At 40.6% G+C, this 20,571-nt stretch overlaps 1 protein-coding gene across 1 annotated transcript in view; it reads left to right on the forward strand.

Moving 5' to 3' along the window:
- Nucleotides 1-9,283: 9,283 nt before the first annotated feature.
- Nucleotides 9,284-20,571, forward strand: part of ehbp1 (EH domain binding protein 1) — a 131,494-nt gene continuing 120,206 nt past the window's right edge. The window contains 5 exon segments of the mRNA XM_061690954.1: nt 9,284-9,669; nt 11,440-11,885; nt 16,577-16,634; nt 16,858-16,953; nt 17,953-18,006. Coding sequence (XP_061546938.1) covers nt 11,782-11,885; nt 16,577-16,634; nt 16,858-16,953; nt 17,953-18,006 — 312 coding nt within the window. The 5' untranslated portion in view covers nt 9,284-9,669; nt 11,440-11,781.

Below are 20,571 nucleotides of genomic sequence, written 5' to 3' on the forward strand. Positions count from 1 at the left end.
TGTAATAGCAATTCTGTGCGTTCGGAAGGGAGAGAGAGAATGAGAATCAAAAAAAATTTTTTCTGTCTCAGATACAAAGAAATTTGTTTATACAAGGACACATTTTTAGTTTCGGAAAATGCAGAATTGATTTTCATTGTACAAATGATGTCCAACTCACTTTATGTACGGAACACTGTGGAAAAGTCGGATGTTAACCCTTACGAACTGGAAAGTTAGTGTTGCGTCAAAAGGTTGTCGGGGACAGTTTTGGTGAGTTATCAGAAAAAAGAAATCTAATTTTCCATGTTTCTGATATGACGAATAAACTAATTTGTTAATAAATGATCACTTTTTAGTTTCAGAAAACGCAGAATTAATCTTAATCGTACAAGTGTCCATCGTGCGAATGGTCTTTGACACACTTTATGAACTTAAAGTCAGTTAAAGTCAGGTGCTAACCCTCCCCAATATTGCTAATGCTAATGCTTCCCATTTTCGATATCTGCGCTAGCGTGAACCGTGAATCTTTATGTTCACACTTTGGTTGTTGGTACGTATCCTAATTTTTTTTTTAAAATGCCCTACGATCTACGCTAGTTTTTATTTCGGAATCAGAAGGACCTATTTGATGAACACAGTGTTGGAATTTGCGGCCGATTTCCAATTTGAGAAAAAAAATGACTTGTCACTGACTCGTCACACACGCTAGGTGTCGCATACGCACTTTATGTACGTTACGCTGTGTAAAAGTGAGAAGTGCTCACGCTAACAAAACAGAAATCATCTACCGACATTGACGACCTCTGTCGTCTGTACCCTCACTACTTAAAAATAAAAAAATATCTGGCATTTTACGCTAGGATGTAGTTTTTTCACAATAAGAAGGATCGATAGGACGTATGGAAGTACGTTAATATGGAATTTAGGCCGATTTCAGATTTAGAAAAAATAAAAGTGCCTTATCGCTTACTTGTTGGAGACACAAGGTGTCTAGCATGCACTTTATTTATATTACGAAATGTAAAAGTCAGAGATATTAATGTTCACACAGCGAAGAATTAACTCCTAACATTGCTAATCCAAAAATTTCCCATTTGCGATATCTACGCTAGTGTAAATTGTGACTTTATATGTGGGTGCCTCGGTTGTCGGCGCTTGCGCTACATAAACCTTTAAAAATGTATTACATATAATATATGCAATTGTGTAGTTATTTTGGAATCAGAAGGATTAATTTGACGCACATAATTTGTGAATTTGGGCTCCCTTCAATTTAAAAAAAAAAAAAAAAGGGGGGGGGGGGGGGGGACTTCGAGCTTTCACGTCTTAGTCTGTTGGTGTTGCGTACGTTCATTATCTACCTAATTTTAGATAAAGGTCAGATGCTAACCCGAGGTTGAAATCAACTCCTGACATTGCTAATACCTGCCCTTTTCTGATATGCGCACTAGCATAATGCGTACATTTACACGCTTTTTTTTTTTTTTCCTCCTCCAAGTGCTATATGTTGACATTTTATTTCGGAATCGGAAGGATGCATTTGACATACGAAATGTCGGGATTTGTGCTGATTTCCAATAAATCTGCTAAGTGACTTATCGCTGCATCGTCAGAGACGCTTGGTGTCGATTAACTTTGCTCGTCGTGGTCTTCAGTATTACCAATATAAAAAATAAAAAAAATATTCAAAAAGATTAAGAAGCGGACTGACTTGTGTGAAAGTGGGTCGTGATTAGGACTCCCCCTGCTGGTCAGGTCAGTCAAATGAGCTGCTGTAAGGCTAAGTGGTTAGCATGTTTTTGTCGTTAAATACCACCTTATTTATGTTCTCGCTCACATAGGACAATCACGTAAAGATTTCTACAGTATAACAATGATTTAAGGACTTATGGTCTGGGTTGTTTTTGTTCGTTAAGAGATGACGTCGTATCCCGTGACGATCGATTACTTGAATTGTTTACATTCAAAGTCATCGCTGCTCTTTTTTGACGCTTGCTGTTTCTTGGCTGGCTTTTTTTCTCTCGTCTTGTGACGTAAAAACACTGGTATTAGCCATTTGTTGCGGGAGGTTGAAGAATAAAGAATATTCAGTACGTGTACTGGATGTACATACACTCCTCGCATAAATTTCAGGATATTGGGATTTTAAGGTGAAATTCCACCCAACACCCTAACTTTTTGCGAGTAGTGTATTTAAATATTTTAGAAGGAAAGCTGCACTCAGGGTAAAGATGAATGAATTTTTTCGCCAAACGACAGTTGTGCTTGTACGAACTAGAGGTGAGATACTATACAATATTGCGATTATGTGATAAGTGTTTTTATCAAAGGCAAATGGAACCGTAACAATTTGATTTGCTGTACATGTAAAAGATATTGATACGATACATCACTATATCGGTATTTTGTCCCGGCTCTAGTTTCAAGATTGTCGTAGACCAAATCTGTGCCTGATGTTTGTGGTTTGGATGTGTCAAAGGTGAAATGTAAGTGCGACTGCTTTTTTGTTATCATTTTGATTCTTTCTGTAATTGTGTATTTTGTTGTTTTTTTTTAGTACATCATGCTGTTTTCTGTGTTTTTATTGTGACACAAATAAACCTAAGACACCCAGAAGCTTCCGCCCTCTTTTTGGGTGAGTTGGCGCCGATGGTGGGGGAAGATGCCGGTCCGACGTGGCAGGCCCAAACGTATTGTGAGGGTTTGCTGGGAACGTCTCGCAGAATCCCCTGTCAGAAAGAGTTTTGACTCCCACCTCCGACAGACCTTTGCTCATGTTCCTTCGAGGAAAATTCTGGTCCACCGTCCGGCGTCTCAGGAAGGGGAAGCAGTGCACCATCATCACTGTGTATAGTTGGGATGGGGCGCTGAAAACCTCAATTCCACCGACACGCCTTCCCATGATGAAGCAGAGTCTGGGGTCTCTCAGGCGGATCGGTGCGGCGTCTGCTGTGATGCGGACTTTGTATCGGTCCGTTGTGGTACGGAAGGAGCTAAGCCGAAAGGCGAAGCTCTCGATTTCGCGATCTGGGCATCCCTGCTAAAGCTACTGCCCCCGCGACCCGACCTCGGATAAGCGGTAGCAAATGGATGGATGGATGGATGGATGGATGGATGGATGGATGGATGGATGGAGTATTTGAATGAGTCAAGTTGTTTTATTATGAGGTGAAAAAATGATGTCCATTTAAAAAGCCAAAATTCGGCCAAACAAACCCGTAAATCGGGTCGTTCTTATCTCAAGGCACCACTGTACTGTAAATTAAAAAGGAACCCTGTACTTGCATTGTGCATAACTCGACTATCGCCGAGAGAGGGCAGCTATGCATAAATCCACAACAGACGTTTCATGGTGCATTTGTGGCTGCTCAGGAGAAACCGGTGTCAAAGGAATTCTTTTTAAAACTGTCAACTTGAACACTAAGCTTGTTCATTCCCTGGAATTCCGTGACCTGATCTCACAAAATGGAGGAAAAAGCACATGTGCTGAGCATATGGAGGGAGTGACTCGGAAGATCCCAATCGCCATTTTTTTTCCCAAAAGAGCAGGATCACCATACAGGAAATCTTTAATGACACTTTTGAAGCCATACCGCAAATCGCCCCAAAAAGTCCAACTCACTGTGGCTCAAAAGTACTGGGACATGTTTTTTCAGCAAAGAAGTTACATTTGTATGAAAAATTATTTTTAATAATAAAATTATTGTATGTACAGCATATGTATGTATTTGTATTTATATATACATAAAGACATACAATATGTGTATTAAAACTTGTTTTTATTTTTCATTATGATTTTTTTTAATTACTAAATATTTCGCATTCAGTGTAGGTCCAATTGACCTGTCTTCAGGTTTAAATAAAAGAAAGCATTTTTTTTTTTATTCCAATTAAATACTATGAAACATTTTCTGTTTAGCTTGATTTATATATTTCTTATTTCCATCATAAATATTTTTTAAACTGTTTTTAAATGGCTAAACATGCAGCGAATCAAATTGACCCATGACCATTTTTAGTACACCACCCACCCCCCAAAAAAAGAAATAGGCAGAAAAGGAGATGCATTCACATGACATTAGTGTTTAATTGTTTTTGTTTTACATTGCTGCAATTTGTGGGTCAAATTTACCCATCATAAAGTCAAAAAGAAGATTGAAACTTCCTCATTGTTGTTCTTCTTTTTATCATATATCTTTAAATTATCTTTATTTACAAAAATATTTTGTCTAAACATACAGCGGGTCATATTGACCCATGACCATTTTTAGGGAGCCATAAAAAAAAAAAAAAGAAAAAATGCTTTTTACACACGCATGCGAATTAAGTATGTTAAAAAAAGACAAATGAAGTAAAATGTTTTATTGTTTTTATCTTTTGACCATCATGTGATATTGCAGACCCTGCCCCCAAAAGCATAAAACTCTTGTTGGCCTCATTTTCATTCTCCGCTAAATTATGTATTTTAAAATGCAGAGCAGGTCACATTGACCCATGATGACCATTTGTCATGGTCGAAATTTTTGTAAAACATTAACACAAAAAATGAACAACTTCACTTGCATTTGCATATTTTCCACTACACTCTTCGCACTAAATCCGACGTAATGCACTTTTAAAATTATTATTTTTTTTTGTTACTCCTGTGCTGGGTGGCGATCCAAAAGCAAACGTGCCACACCTATCATCCACCCGGGGAAATCCCGTCATCCGGCCGTGAATCCCGTCAATCCGGCGGAAACGTGCATGAGACTTCCCGTCAGGCGCTTACAGTAGCTCACCATGAGTCAGCACAAGATGATGATGATGATGAAGAAGAAGATGATGATGTTTTCATCGCCTTGCTACTCAAGCAGCAGGAAGGAAGGAAGGTCGATTTGTCTTTGCTGCTGTCACGCTGCATGGCAAAGATGACACTTTTCAATCGCAATCATACACATATTGCTAATTTAATAACAGTCTCAATCAAAACTGAGCATTATGTCATCGAGAGGCAGAATTCTTGTGTCCCCGCACCGTTTTCCCCCACCGCATCGGAGATCTTTGGAGTTGCGGGCCTTCGGTGTAGTACCACTTTGTGCCACAACATGCTTGGCAGCAGTGAGCTCTACTGGAAAACATGCAGTGTAATTGAGAGGAAGAAGAAGAGGCAGGGAAGGTCCCAAACTAATATAATAATAATCGCTGCCCACAGAGCAGACAGGATATATGCCTTTGAGTATTGTCGTATTCTCTGTATGTACGAGTTGCGTGCTCCGTGTGTTGTTTGAAGGTTTATAATGATGATATTATCGATGCTAATTTCTGTTAGCCCATCTTTGACATTTTGTGTTATCTCTTAGCGTTACACTAGCAGACTTTCATTTTGGCGTATAAATAGACAGCGTTATGGACGAGCCCCGCCACAAATGGTGAAATTCTGAGTGTAATTGATGGCCCCTGAAAAAAATGCCCATAGATGCCACAAGATGGAAGCCAAGCACTACTTTTATTTTCAACACTGCTATGGCCCGAGTAAATGAAGCTCCTCACTTCACTTAAACATAATTCCTTGGCACCAAGAGGCCACAAAATAGTGTATAGCAAGTAGCTTTACATTAGACAAGGCTTTGGCAAGTGATTGGTGAGTTTTTCAGCAAATAATGGAGGATGCCCCCCAAAAAAATCCACAAATAAGGGAATCGGCAAATATGCAGCGGAACACTGTACAGTATTTAATACTCTTCTGTTTTATGTGTCAGTTCTACAGTAAACTTCAAGTGGGAGTGACAGAGAGCTTAAAGCAAGCACGCCTATTTGGAAAACTGTGTGAGTGAGTTGTTTGCATTTCCTCAAAGTGATGTTAAATGATAAACTCGTTTCTTGACAGCGAGAGTGAGAACAGATGCAAAGAAAACTTTTTAAGTGTATTTTAGTAAGTGAAAGCAAATGGGAGGGGTAAAACTATGGTTGAAAAATGTTTTTATATGGTCTCTCTACATCGCATTTTTTTTTCGACTATTGCAGGTGGGTTTCGAACGTACCTCCCGTGGGTTCACTGTACCTAATGTTTTGCGCAGTTGAGCGTATTCTCAGTTTCATGGTTAGTGAAGTAAGTTTTGGTCTTTGTCGGTGTGAAGTGTTGTTTTTATCTGGAGGACTGTGCTGCTTTGTTAACGGCTCTCTTCAAGGAGGCCCACATCCAACACTTGAGAAGCTGGCCTGCTTGCAGGAGGGCGAGTTACTGGAGGCTGCCTGCAGAGGGAGCTGTGGCAGTGCGCTGGCTGAGTTTTATTCGTTCTGTGACCAAGCTCGGAATATACTCCTGCAGCAAATCAGTTTTCCCCATTAAAATGAACTGAAAAGCCATTAATCTGTTCCAGCCCCCCAAAAAAACATCAAATTTGGGGGGGTTGTATGTTTTTAAAAAAGAAAAATACCACCGTATTGTAGTAAAACATAATGTAAATAAATTAACTGGTTTTGTGCATCTTCCGTGTGAAAAGGTTGAAACCTTCGCTAGGTTGGATAAAACAAAAAAAGGCGCCCGCAGATTTGTTTTGCTAATTGCTAATCTCTTCCTGAATCAAGTCTGCACATCGGCAATAAGAAAATGGAGTAGTCCATTGCATGAGAAGGGGGGGAAGCAGTCGAAACAATAATGACAGATCAAATCTGTTATGTTTTTAAGATTGTGGATTAAGACGAAAGCAATAAACGACAAGAAAACTTTATTGACCAGTTTTTATGAGATGTCGGGGGACGCTGGAAATCTTGAGGGTCCTCTGCTCAGTGTAAAACACACTATTGATGGTATGAGTACAAATACAACAAAATTATTATCAAATGATTAGGTACGCCCAAAATAATAGACACAACCAAATTCGGTGCACATGAAGCCATATTATTAGGTACACCCAAAAGATGATAGACCCCGGTGCCAGAATATTAGGTACACCCCAGGCCCAATTATTAGGTGCACCCAAAACATTAGGCACACCTTTGGTCAAATTATTAGGTGCAACCAAAAATCTTAGGTAGACAATGACAAACGATGAAGTACAGCCCAAATATTAGGTACACGTGGTCAAATTATTACCTACGTCCAAAACGTGAAGTGCAACAGTGCCAAAACCAAAACAAAAAAAACATTATTTTGGTACAACAACTAAAGAAATTCTGGTACACCCGTAACCAAAATATTAGGTGCAACAAAAATAAGAGTTAACACGGATGTTAAAATAATAGGTGCACACGAGGCAAACATTTTTAGCACACCCACAGTGTATGAGGTACACATCAGGTTCACCGGTGCCTGTTTACTGAATGCATTTACTGTTATGCAGCCATTTTGAGGGATCTCTGTGTAAAAGAGGCTGCAGACAGTGGAAAATCACTGGGTTGACTTTTTCCCCTACTAATAAGTATTCCTACAGAACAGCGGGGAAAAAAAGGGGGGTAAAGTGTTTCCGACAAAAACACACGACACTGTGTTACGTAGTGCGTGAAACAGGGCGTTTGCTGACACGTGGGAAGAAACACAAAAGCAACATTTAGCATTTGTTCTTGACAAAACATTCCTTGTCATGTGGGAGGGTGAATGCCTTGGGTGGGGGATCCGGTTGTCAAATATTTCCCCCAAAAATTGAAATGGAGATCATGGGGCAATTTTGAGCCATTTATTGCATTGGGACACCACCACACTGAACTGAATCTGTCATTTTTGATTTTGATTTTAATTTTTTCGGAGCAAAGTGAGGATAATATCCCCACTCCCTGTTATTCCGTTCATCTCTTGGCCTTCTTCCCGCCGCCTTCCCTCCACTTACAACAAGGATGTGCGTCGGCCCGAGTGCTACCGATTCCTGTACACGCTGACTTATTAATGCAGACGGAGCAGGAAATGAAAGGCTCATTAGCACAAAGGCTTGATAGCACAATGCCCAGGGAGAGCTTCTTGTGTCTGGATTCATCATGAGTACTTGAAGGCAGCAGTTGGTATGTTTAATTCCACTCCCCCAAATGATCACTTTACTGCTATCTCTAGCGATATACAGTGAACCTACGTTCCAGAACCACCTGGAATAGCTGAAAATATGCAATATAGAGAGACCATATAAAATATTTTTTTATACGTTTTCTGTAAAACTGACAGAAAAAAACAAACAAACTTATATTTAAACACCGAAATGTTCAACCAAACCATGTAAATTTGTCAAATGTCGGTAACGCGAGCTTGATGCTAACATATACAGTGGACCCCCGTGTTCGAGAGGGTTAGGGACCGAGTTTGATCGCGAATAGTGGAAATCTGCAATTAATTGACGCTCTTTTTACTTGCCAGAAAAAAGTGAACGAGCGTGGGATTGTGTTAAAAGAAAAAAAAAATCTAAAAAAAATAATAAATCCACGAATAAGCGAATTCGCAATTGTCGAACCATGAAGATGCGGCGGTCCACTGTAAAAAAAAAAAAAAGCCAGAGACGGGCTAACGGATATGACCATAGATGTTACGTCAAATAATAGATACTTTACAACACACGTAGCAGCAACACATACAAACAGAGCATAGAACAATACTCCCAAGAATAAATTATCTCTATTCTGTGGGAATTACTTTTACTGAAGCTTATAGTTGGGGACCACCTCTGCCTCTTCTTCTAGCGCTGCATCGCTTGTAGTCGACCTCAGAGGTCGTGGCCAGCATCTTGTCGTACCACGTGGTACGTATACTACACTGCCTGTATACTGTAAAAAACCCTAAAAACACTTTTTTCACCCTCATACAAATATATGACTTTAATGTGTTTGGATTTAGGTAACCCGAGTACCGCGTGTAAAGTGAAATCATTTTGTTGGCATCAGGAAGTGTTTTTAAGTTGAAAACAAACCGTCCCACGTACATTTTCGTCCTTTTTTAAATGTATTTATTTTTCACCAATACGTTCTGCTACTTGACGCTACAAGTCCCGCAGTGTCTGGTGGAGCGTCAACACGTTGCAAATTGTAGAAATATGCCACCAACGAAAGATTCCCGGAGGCGTTTCTTCGCCTTTCAGTCATCCATCAAGGCGGCGACAGTGATGCTGGGAATCAAGTGCAACGGAGAAACACATGCTGCGCCGAAAACATAATCATTTGCCTACAAAACAAAAGCACAACTCCCTGTAAATGTAAAACTCTCCGAGTTAACCACCATAACGTCGATTATACAAGTATAAATATAATTTCTACGTAGGTGGAATATATAAAAGTGTATCTAGAAGACGCGTCTTTGCGTAAATTGACCGGATATAGTCGCTTCTTATTTTATTTTGTAAAACGATTCCGTGTAAATGTCGGATAGCTTTGCAGAAAGCGGGCGGTCAAAGTACTTCCAACTATCGCCACTTTACTTTGCCGGTTTTCACAGGGGTTTAAACTCCCTTTTAATTAACTACCTCTGGGGCACACGTTCCTACAAATGTCCCCCCGGAGCCCGTCGGAGCTAATATGTCAAGGCGAACGAGCAACGGTTTCCATTCGCGCTCTGTTATGTTGGCTACGAGCTAACATGCTAGCTGGCTATTAGGAGTAGTAGTAGTAGTGGTAGGGGCTTGATGCTACCTTAACGAAGGCGACCATTACGCGGATCATTCTTCCCAGACAGCTCGCCGGGACTCGGCGGTAAGGCCACCCGACCGCCGCGGCGTTGACTATCAAGACGAGGTGAGTGTCATGTGGGCTCAGTGGCTCGGAAAGTCACGTTAGCCTAGCGGAGTTAGCGGCGGACAGACCTTGGTACCGACTACTCCCTGGATTCAACAGCGTTATTACACCTCCCAAAAATGATCAAATAAGTTGCCGACTACTCCCTGGATTAGACTGCATCATTCCCCCCCCGGAAAAATGCCGAAAAATGCCGCATGTGACCAATTGTCTCCGATTTATCGCGGTTGTTCTTGTGTACTTGGGTTTATAACTGGTTGCTTTTAAGCGTGACATCGTTTTATGGATCTTATAGCCTGAGGCAACCTTTTAAAAACAACATACTTGAACATCAACAACCTGTTTTGTTACGGATTCTCTTCAATAATAAACAAGGAGGTCCTCTGTTTACAACGGAGTTCTGTTCCTTCTTACGATGGCGACGTAAACAGAATGTGGACGTAAGTCGGAACGCGCGACAGTGAAGTTAAAATTCCAGTAAGTAGTTGTAATGAAAGCCATTTTAGGTCATCAATATTCAGTCAACCTTGGTTTAGGGACCAGCAAGTAGTACAAATATGTCAATAGTAGAAGCCCCTGTCTCCCCAAAATGTTTAGAATCGCCTATATTAATAATATCAACCCTCCATATACTACGGTCCCAGAACATTTGAATATAATTTCAAATTCCTCTTACATTTCCCTTAATTATAAATGTCTTGCAGATGACCCCCCAAAAATGACAATTACTACTTTCCTATTAGCAATTTCATAACATATTTGACTATTTTTCAAATGCATACAGTATATCATAAATGACTATCCTTACTATAGCACTCGGCTATCATGTCAAGGTGAATGTCATCTGGGTGTGGCGGACAGATCGCGGCTCCAACGATGAAATGGATTCAACACGATTGCGAAGACGTAAAGATACCGATTACAGCTCTGGTATTAGCCACTTTGATATTTTTGACACATACAGTAAATTTATGGGTGATAGGGACCAAGCCCTGCTGTGATTAGGGAAAAATAGAAGTTGTTTGTTTATATAAAATGTTTATAATTGCCCATATTAATAGTTTCACCTGTTAATAAACCAGAAGTGATCATTCTGAAGCACTTTAATATCACTTCAAATTCATCTTACATTAGTTACTGTAAAAGAAATCGCCTCTCGTTAGTCTCAGCAGTTCAGAAAATGGATGGCTGGATGGATAATGCACCAAACATGTTCATGTGGCAAAAACTAACTTCCACTAACAAGCCAGGCTAAACTTATCTCCCACCTGACATTCAAAGATGTTAGTCTTTGTTAGTCGAGATCTATTACTTCAACAAACAGTCGTTATTTGGCCACCCTTGTTTCTTCAATTTCTTATTAATGTTAATGCTTGGTACCACTAATGGTAAATTAGCCAAAGAATACAATGAACACGACAAGAAAATGCAGCTGATTCCATAAAAAACAAGGTTGGTCTTTTTTTTATGACCGTACAGTACTTTCTTGACACCAATGACTACTTTCAGGGCTTTGGCGCCATCTTGTGGCATCGTAGCGCATTATTGAAAGAAGACAAAAATGCGAACGGTGAGCTGTTCAACGACTAGTTGAGGATATGTTCCACAAGAAAAAAAAACAAAACTTACCTTTCTGACATCGTGAACCATTTTGGGGCAACAACCCATTGTTTGGAGGACACCCACTTGATAACAATGACCATACTAAAAATGTATTTTTGTGTACTAGGGCTTCATCCAAAACTACTGACTTTTCCCTCTGCTTTACAGGAGACTCCTGGGATGTCACAATAGCATCTACACCCAGCTGATTACTCATCATGCCGCTAGAAATTGTGGAATGTTTTCCTTCACAAGATAATGCACGTCACGCTGCGCTTGTGTCGCTGAGATCTCGAGCCCTGACATCGTGATTTCTCCCTCCGCAGCCGTTCTTGGATGTCTTATCTCGTGTGTGTCTTCCGCTAAGACATCAACTATGTGTCTGGTGGCCGCTTCGCTGCGGTAAACATTGGCGTGAAGTGGTGCGAACAGAGAAGAAAAAACAAAACAAAAAACAAAGAAGGAGAGCCCCCCCAGCCCCACCTCCCCGTGGGACGGGATATCTAAAAGATGGCCTCTGTTTGGAAGAGACTGCAACGTGTGGGGAAGCACGCCTCCAAATTCCAGTTCGTGGCATCCTACCAGGAGCTGATGGTGGAATGCACCAAGAAATGGTGAGTGGCCGGGTGTACGTGGTGGCCACAGCGCTGTCTTTTATGCCCCTTGAAAACTCTGTGTGTGCATGTGTGTGTGTGTGCTGGAATGCGGAGTTCATTACTCTCGGCCATATTTCACACACACACTTTGGTGTGCAGGCTTCTCAGCGTGGTGGCGGCTTGTAAGCGTGCATTGCTTTCTTCCTCGCTGTGACCGACGCCTTTGAGAAGCGTGTTACCTCCTGCAGGGATGGTACTTGCAATCCGATGTGGACATCTGAAACAATGTTGGAATTACTTTGGAATCTTCACAATCGGTTCTGTGATGATGTCTGACTTCTTGGTCCATTGAAACGAGCCCTATTTGAAATAATCTATTCAAGGATCACGATAAATGAAACTATGACTAATAATGACCACTAATGTAACGCGAGGTGCTATATTTAACACATGAATACGATCTGGGCAGTACGAGGAACCAATGGTTCGCATGGCTGTCTCACATTTCAGGACCATCGCCCCAAAAAATATCCATTGGCAAAAAGTATTTGCCAAACCCCGCACACTGACCGAGGGTTCAATTGACCACGTTTGCATCGCTTTTCGGGCCATTGAATACTCTAAATTGTCCATAAGTGAGTGTGAAGGCTCATTCGTCTCCATGCGCCCTGCGATTGGCTGGTGACCAGTCCAGGGTTTCTTCGGCCTCTCCTCCCTGTAGCTCCTCTCATAAGCACAGTGAATACATGTTTAAGTCCTGTCAGCTCCATGGTGTGACCCCAAACCCAAACCAGTGCTGGCCAAAACATCACATTACGGTTTCTAAATAATCATAGTGATGAATATTTGATTTATTCTTCTAGCATTGCATTATGTAATATAAGTAAAACAGTTGTTTGTCTGTATGTGCCCTGCAATTGACTTGTGACCAGTCCACATATCAACACACAACCATACATGGTCACATCAATTTAGTCTTTAATCAACCTAACATTTATCTTTTAAGGAGAACTTACTTTACACCCTGCACTGGTCGCCAGCCAATTGCAAGGCACATATAGACAAACAAACATTCACACACTCATTCACATCTCTGGAAAATGTAGTCTTCCAAGAACCGAACATGTAATGTTTTTGGGAATGTGGGAGGAAGCACCAGTACTCGGAGAAAGCCCATACAAACACGGGGAAGATGCAAACTCCACACAGCAAGGCCGGAGTCGAGATTTGAACTGGGAGGCAGGTGTTCCGTGGAACCGATTAGTTCGAAAAATTGTTTCCACATCTCATGTCCACCAGCATTCCGGATGATAGTTTATCGTCAGAGGCCCGTTATAGCGTCACGAGTGTTCACACTTTTAGAACGTCTGCTCCTTTACAGAGATGAACTGTACATATAGACAGGATTACAATCCATATATGTTCTCCTGGACAAGGAGAAATAAGTGTCCCTTCCTGCCAGCGGAAATGTTTCCAGGAAGAGGTGCAGAAAAAGTGCTTAGTGATTGCAGAGACCCTTCGCCCCGCAGGCACGTATTGTGAAACGGCTCGGCCGTAGGCGGGATCGACGCAGGCCCCGGCACACCGTCCTGGACCCGGGACAGATGTGTCAGGGAATGGAATGAGGAGAATGTACATGTCTTCCTAGAGTTGAGTGAACGCTGGGCGGGCTCAGCTTATACTGTTTTATATACTGTTTTTTTTTTTTTTTTGTCAACGTGCGCGCGACTCTTTGCAGATCTCTTTTGGCTTATTAATACATTTACTAAAAAGGAAAGTTTCACTGTCAACAGCGTACGTCGTTATTTAGGTCCGTCTCAGTAGCTGTACCTTTATGGCATGTTGACGCTTGATGGGTTTCATTTTACAGCATTCTTAACTGTCACACAAACTGTAAAATCAAGTTAACCACTGTTTGTACTGTATTAAAAATGCTATACCAGTCTGTCTTAGCATTGATAATACTAGACGAAAAATATGATGACTGTTACGTCACATAACTAATCTTAACCCTTTTAATTCTCTTCTTGAGACTGCTCCTTTTTGTGGAATGCTAAAAAGCCAAAGCCAAAGCAAAACACATGCAGCGTTAGACCTTGAATGGAATCTATTTAGAGTGTTGGGAACGTTCCTGCACTTTAACCGGGAACTACGAAGTTTTGGAGGGCCACAGGAACTATTTAAGTTTAGTCCCAGGGTAAACCATTGTGTTCCAAAAAAAAAGGGTGGTACTTTTGAGACGTCAAAAAACCTTTGAGGCAGTTTGCAGTGCTCAATTTATCTGATCGGAGCCTTCTAGTTCCTCGGAATTTGAGGCTTTAGTTGTGAGCTGGTCTTCACAATCACTGTGGTGTGAGAGTCCTCAATAATCCGTCAGGTCATGTAGCCTGAATCCATGACCTCGTTGGCTTTAAAGCGGTGTCACCTTACTTTCCTCCTCAACATGCCTTCCTCTTAAATGTTTATTAATTGAATAATCTGATGATGTACTTTCCTGGATGCTGCCAGGTCAAAATTGGCAGAACCTTGCACTCAAAGAATCAATTCAGAATAAATCATGAATGTGTGTCATACCATGATTCATTTGTAAATATAAAAGACTACTTTAGTGCGGACTGTTTGATGGTTACTTAAAAGATATTGTAATATAATGCAAATGTGTAATGGACGTGGTAACAACACTAGTGAATGTAAAAACTAGTGACGCAGCGTCTGAGAATTGTTTTGAGTGTCAGCGAGCAGCGCGTGTTAGGCTGTGACACGTTTCTTGTGTTCGGCATGTGTTCATCATGGTGGGCAGCCATCGTGCCGCTGCCAGACCAACCGTTTCCTGCCAGCTCGCCTGACGTCACTCCCCCTGACACATTACCGCTTTGGAAGTTTGCTCCAAGCAGTGTCACTACTTGAACTGCTGCTTGTTGTAAATAAAAGAATGAATGCTGCTTTTGCTGTAGCTTTTTGCTTAATTAGTTTATTGAATCATATCCTATTAAAAAATTAATGAAAAGTGGAACCCCTAATCCTTACCTAATCCCTAACCTACACTAGCCCTAATTTATAGCTCTGACCATAACTCCTAACCCAACTCTAAAACCAACTCTAATCCTAACCCATGCCCAAACTCCAACACTTAACACCAAACCCCAAACCCTAACACCGATCTTAACCCTACCCGTATTGAACCCCAACCCATAACTCCATCCATAAATTTAACCCCTTATTTAACTCCTAGCCCTGACCCTAATCGTAAACCCTCACCTGCACCCCAATCCCACCTGTACCCCAACACGGATCCTACCCCTAATCCAGGGTAATCCCTTAACCCCTAATTCTGTTGCCAAATGTAATCTAATACTTTGTTTAACTCCAACCCACTAACTCTAACCCACCCTAACTCTAACCCTAACCCTGAAGTCAAACCCTAACCTAACCTCAATCCTATTCTAATAGGGTGGCTACAATTCCTGCGTTTTCTAGCATAGCCCTCGAGAAGGCTTATTAGAAATAACGTTTGTTCTCACAATACAACAGTACCCTTACAGTGGTCCCTCAAAGATAGCATTTTATTCTATCTGCTATTGCAATCAGTACTGTGGACTGACATTCATCCTTCACACAAATGCTCCCCTTGTCTTAAAAAAGTTGTTTGCCAGGAAGCAGACTTGACCGCTTGTGCTAAAATAAATGAAACGTGTCAACGAGTCATCATGTGCGGATAAAAATAATAAAGTAAATATATATTTTAAAAAACACACACTTCCTACAACATCCCAACTGAGATGGCACACCCCTCTCCCTGGATGTAACATTTTTATTTTGTGGAAAAAAATATTTATTATATCAGACCCATCCCCTGAAAGGGGATCATGTACCCTCATTTGTATTTTTTAACCCTTCAAATTTCCAGTGTTGTCAAAATAGGCGGCATTGAAGTGGTGACTGGGCAGTGTTTCGTCGCTTTGCCGCTGACCTCGAATGAACCCATTTGTATGTGAAGTACTTCCTTCCTCCCGCAGCACAGGAAGATTTGAGCAGCCACAACATCCTCACACACCCCACCGAACCGTCGTAATACTTTGCATTTGTTTTATTGTAATGTTGAATCATAAGGAAACAAGTATGAAATATTTTCAATGTCTGCATGTATCAGCAAGAGAATGTTACTGTGCTGCAGTGCAACAAAACAAAGGCAAGCTGCCGCTCCATTTTTTTTCATGCAAGGAGAGACGTGTGTGCGTGTGTGTGCATATGTGTGCGTGTGTGTTTTAAGGGTAGTTAACAAACTTCCATAACATGTTTTAATATCATTTTTAGTCCCCCCACATTTCTATTACATTTTGTCAGTTCAAACACAAATTAAGTAGTTAAATACATTTTTACACTGCCTCAAAAAAAAAAAAAAACAGGATTTTTAGGCAATTGCTATGTGAAGTAGATTAAAAATGTCATCATAACTGTGTGAGGTTTAGAAGATATCTGTGAAAGGTAGGAATTTTGTGAAAGAGGTTGAAATTTTTCGGGATCCCAGTGTAAAACAGGCTAGAACTTTGTAGATCTCTGTGTGAAAGAATTTTGAATTCTGCGGATCTTGGTGTGAAAGACTTGAATATTTTGCAGTATCTCTGGGTGGGAGAAAGAGATCTTTGCGGGATCTAATCACTGCATCTTGTAATTTTTTTCATTCAACTTAATCTTTTCATGTGTTTCAGGCAACCAGACAAACTGGTGGTGGTTTGGACGCGCAGGAGTCGGCGGAAATCCTCCAAGGTTTGCACTTAAACATATTATCAGTGTTTTACACACATTTAGAAATTGTATCCACCATTACAATCTGTTTGATATTAATTCTGTCCACTAGAGGGCGTTCCAACATTGTTAGTAGACTTGGACTGGTTAAACTCTGAGACAATCATGTCACATTTGCTTGTAATGATGTTTTGTCTGTCCATACCTGTAAATAAATACTGACTGTACCTATCCTGTCTCACAGTCTCACGGCTGGCAGCCTGGCATCAAAAACCCCTACAGAGGTGTGGTGGTGTGGCCCGTACCGGAGAACATTGAAATCACAGTCACTCTCTTTAAGGTACCTTTTTTGAGTTTTTTTTTTTTTTTTGGTACTTTTGCGTCCCACATGTTGTACATTACCCTTGCTGCTGGCCGCTTTGGTTGTGAGTAATGGAACAATGTTCTCCACTTATACGATTAGGACGGTACGATCAACTAAAAAGGCTTTTAGTGTCTGCCTGTGTGGGCAAGGCAACTTGATAGCTCCGTGTGTGTGTGTGTGTGTGTGTGTGTGTCTGTGTGTGTTGTCTACCCTTGTAGTTGACAGTACGCAGTATTGATTGGGCACAAGCCACAGTCAGAAAAGAAGCCATTTTACACAAATGTTTACTTGTCCATCCTTTCATCTGTTTTCTTTTGCGCTTGTCTGGTGAGCCCAAGTCTATCCCTGCTGAGTTTGAGCACCCTGGACTGGTCACCAGCCATTCGCAGGGCACATATAGACAAACAAACATTGACACTCAAATTGAATAATGCAGTGCTGGATGAATACATCAAATAAATATTCATTACTATGAGCTTAATTGCAATGATGATGAATGATGTTTATAGCTAATTGGTTTGGGTTTTGCGTCACACATGCAGTTGACTTGAATATGTATTCATTGTGCGTGTGAGATGACACCCTGGACTAATACGACGTGCTGCCTGTGTTTACATGTATGAGACATAAGTACAATAAACCTTATTCATATGGTTACAGTATATTGTGAGAACACACTTTACTGTTGGGGGAAAAAAACAAGCATGCATTTTAAATGTAGATCTTTAGGATAAATGTGGGTTTTTGTCATTCATAATAGCCTAACTGTCTTTTTTCCAACTTTTAAATGATATTTCTTGCACTGTAAGCTGTTTTAATTGTATTTTGATTTTATTTTTCTTTCTTTGTTTTAAATGTTTATAAGCTGCTTTTTCTTTGTTTTTAAATGCTTTTAATCATGTGAAGCACATGGAGTTACCTTGTGTATGAAATGCGCTCTGTAAATAAATTTGCTTTGCTTTGCTTTCTTTGCAGGACCCTCACGCAGAGGAGTTTGAAGACAAAGAGTGGACGTTTGTCATTGAAAACGTGAGTCATCTTGTTCCATGAACATATTAGACATGCATTTTATTAGTTCATATCTGCCAAGCTTATTATTGAATCTTCATGTTTAAATGTTGGGGACAGTTTCGAGGTACGTCTCCTTTCCGTCTGACGTGCACGTTCTGCCATCGTGTGATCAGAAAGTGCTATTGCATGTCAGTAGATTTGACTTGCTTAGGCACATAACCATGAAAACAATAACTGGGTGTACTACTTGCTGCTTAAATCCATAATTTCTTTGCTAATCAATGAAATTAATATTTCTTCTTTATATATAATGTGAAAACAAGTGTTTTATCTTGTAAAATGTTCCTTTTGTCAAAACATGTATGCAAAAACAGTCCTTAAATGTTTTTTTTAAATGTTCAATAATTTAGCATCCTAAAATGAGCCATCAAAGCGTATGCCTCGGCTGGTCCATATGCCTTGTCCAAGAGTAACGCAGCCTCTTTTATGGTCATTTCCAATGTAGAGTTGGTGGGGAAAGGCAACCTCGGAAAAATATTTGGGGCTTGGATGCATATAGTTCGGTTCAAAAGTTTCTAATGTAGATAAATCACTGCTTTTCCCTGCTTTTTAGATGGACGACTTGTCTTTGGCAATGTTCACCGTAAGTGACGACATTATTGCCTTCCACTGCGCTCTTATCATATGCAGAGCGATGTAAAAATTATTCCGCTGTCTGTTTCGTAGCAGGAATTGAAGTTCGCAATCACAAAGTTGTCAACAGTGACTGTGTTTTTGTAAACTGGCACCTCTCTGTTTGCAGCCGTGTCGATTGTGAGCAGTGCATGTCAGCGGGATTTACTTTAAACTACGAAAGCCGCAAAATAAGTCGAATTAATTGATAAAATGGATCGAGTTAATCGATAAAATGGATCACCCAGCCGTACTTCAAACCAGATGACTTTGTGTAATGCTGTGTCGCAGTGTGAAAGTTGTAGCAAAATCTTGCTTCAATGCGTTTTGTGTTTTATCCAAATGCTATATCTGTCTGCTATGGAATAAGAATTTTTCAGTACAATGTTCACCCGCTATATCTTGGTTCCTCGTCCGTATCGCTTTTTTTTTTGTTTTCGTTCTTGCGAACTTTTTTTTTTTTTTAAAATAGGCATTTATTTACATACGAGCCGCTTTCATCCACTGCTCACGCCCAAACATTCACACACATGCCCCGCCTCTTAAAGGCACAGCCGTGAGATGCCACAGTTTAGAACAGAATAGAATACAATTGAGCTTTGTCACTTTCACAGGAGCAATGAAAATTAGTCCGTCTCACAATTTGCAGCGTTGAGGTAAAAAATATAAGTACACATTCATCAAAAAGACACTTATTTACGGAACAGACAGTTATTCACATTTGGGAGGTTGTCCATATTATGATATGCTAGTAGTGCAATTATTTACATTCAGGTATTACACCTTTTCTTTTTTTAAATCAGGCAATATTGCACAGATCTTGTTCAATATATTGCACTTATCTGCGTGTGCCTTAAGAACTCTCGCTGTCACTCTTTCTGGACCTGCTGCTTTCGTCACGTTGACTCTGCGTGGTGTGGCTTGTACTTGGTGCCGGTGTAGCTGGATGGGGGCATCGTCCTCCTCCGTCAGTATTCCGCTCAATATTTTCTATATATTGTTTTGCTTGCAAATATCTTGTCTTTGTATATGTTCAAATGTGTATAAAAAGTGTGTTTTAATAAGAAAAAGGGATCTTTAATAAGTTTAGATTTGTTTAACGCTTGTGGGGAGGGGGTAAAACTATAAAATAGGTTATAGGATCTTTCTGTATCGGCGATTGGATTTTCACCTATTGCGGGTGGGTCTGGAATGTATTCCCCGCCATAAACGTGGGTTCACTATAAGAGCCATCTGCATTCTTTGATAGCCCTCACGGAGCCATGTTTCCAAGAATGTCAGCGGCAGATGAAGAATGCTAGGTGAGCTGGCCCCCAACCCGTCACTTTCTTTGTGCACATCAAACGGACAACATAAGAAAGTGCTCAGGGGGTTAAGGGGGGGCTTCTCGTGTTTGATAGAAGGCAGACATGACAAGCAGGTCAGCCGCCGTTCTGCGGTCAGAGCGTGGGAGACGCGTAAGAAGACGAGAGCAAAGAGAGGCGGCCTGACTTCTGTGCTGGTCTCTGCATACCTGACTAATGACCACTTTCATGACAGCACAGAAATCAGTCGTGCACCCTCACCGTGATGGAATGCTGCTTGGTAGACACACTCAATCGTATTTGTTGCTTTTTAATAACTTATTGTGGCCAAAGACGTGTTAACAAGAATATTTGTTACACTAGAGCATTCACTTAAGAGTTTAATTCATTTTATGACCACGCCTGTAATTCAAAACCTTTGGTATCTCAAATCATCTTTCCCAATTGAAATGAATGGAAATCCCATCAACTCATTCAAGCTCCTCAAAAAATGCCCGCAAAAACTTGTGTAACATGTTTTTAATAGAAAAAATTCCAATGTGCCAGTAAAAAATACAGTAATAACATAATTCAATAGAATTTAAAGAGTTAAACATTTTGAACTAAT

This window comes from Phycodurus eques, chromosome 11 (genome assembly GCF_024500275.1).
Source record: "Phycodurus eques isolate BA_2022a chromosome 11, UOR_Pequ_1.1, whole genome shotgun sequence".
NCBI lineage: Eukaryota > Metazoa > Chordata > Actinopteri > Syngnathiformes > Syngnathidae > Phycodurus > Phycodurus eques.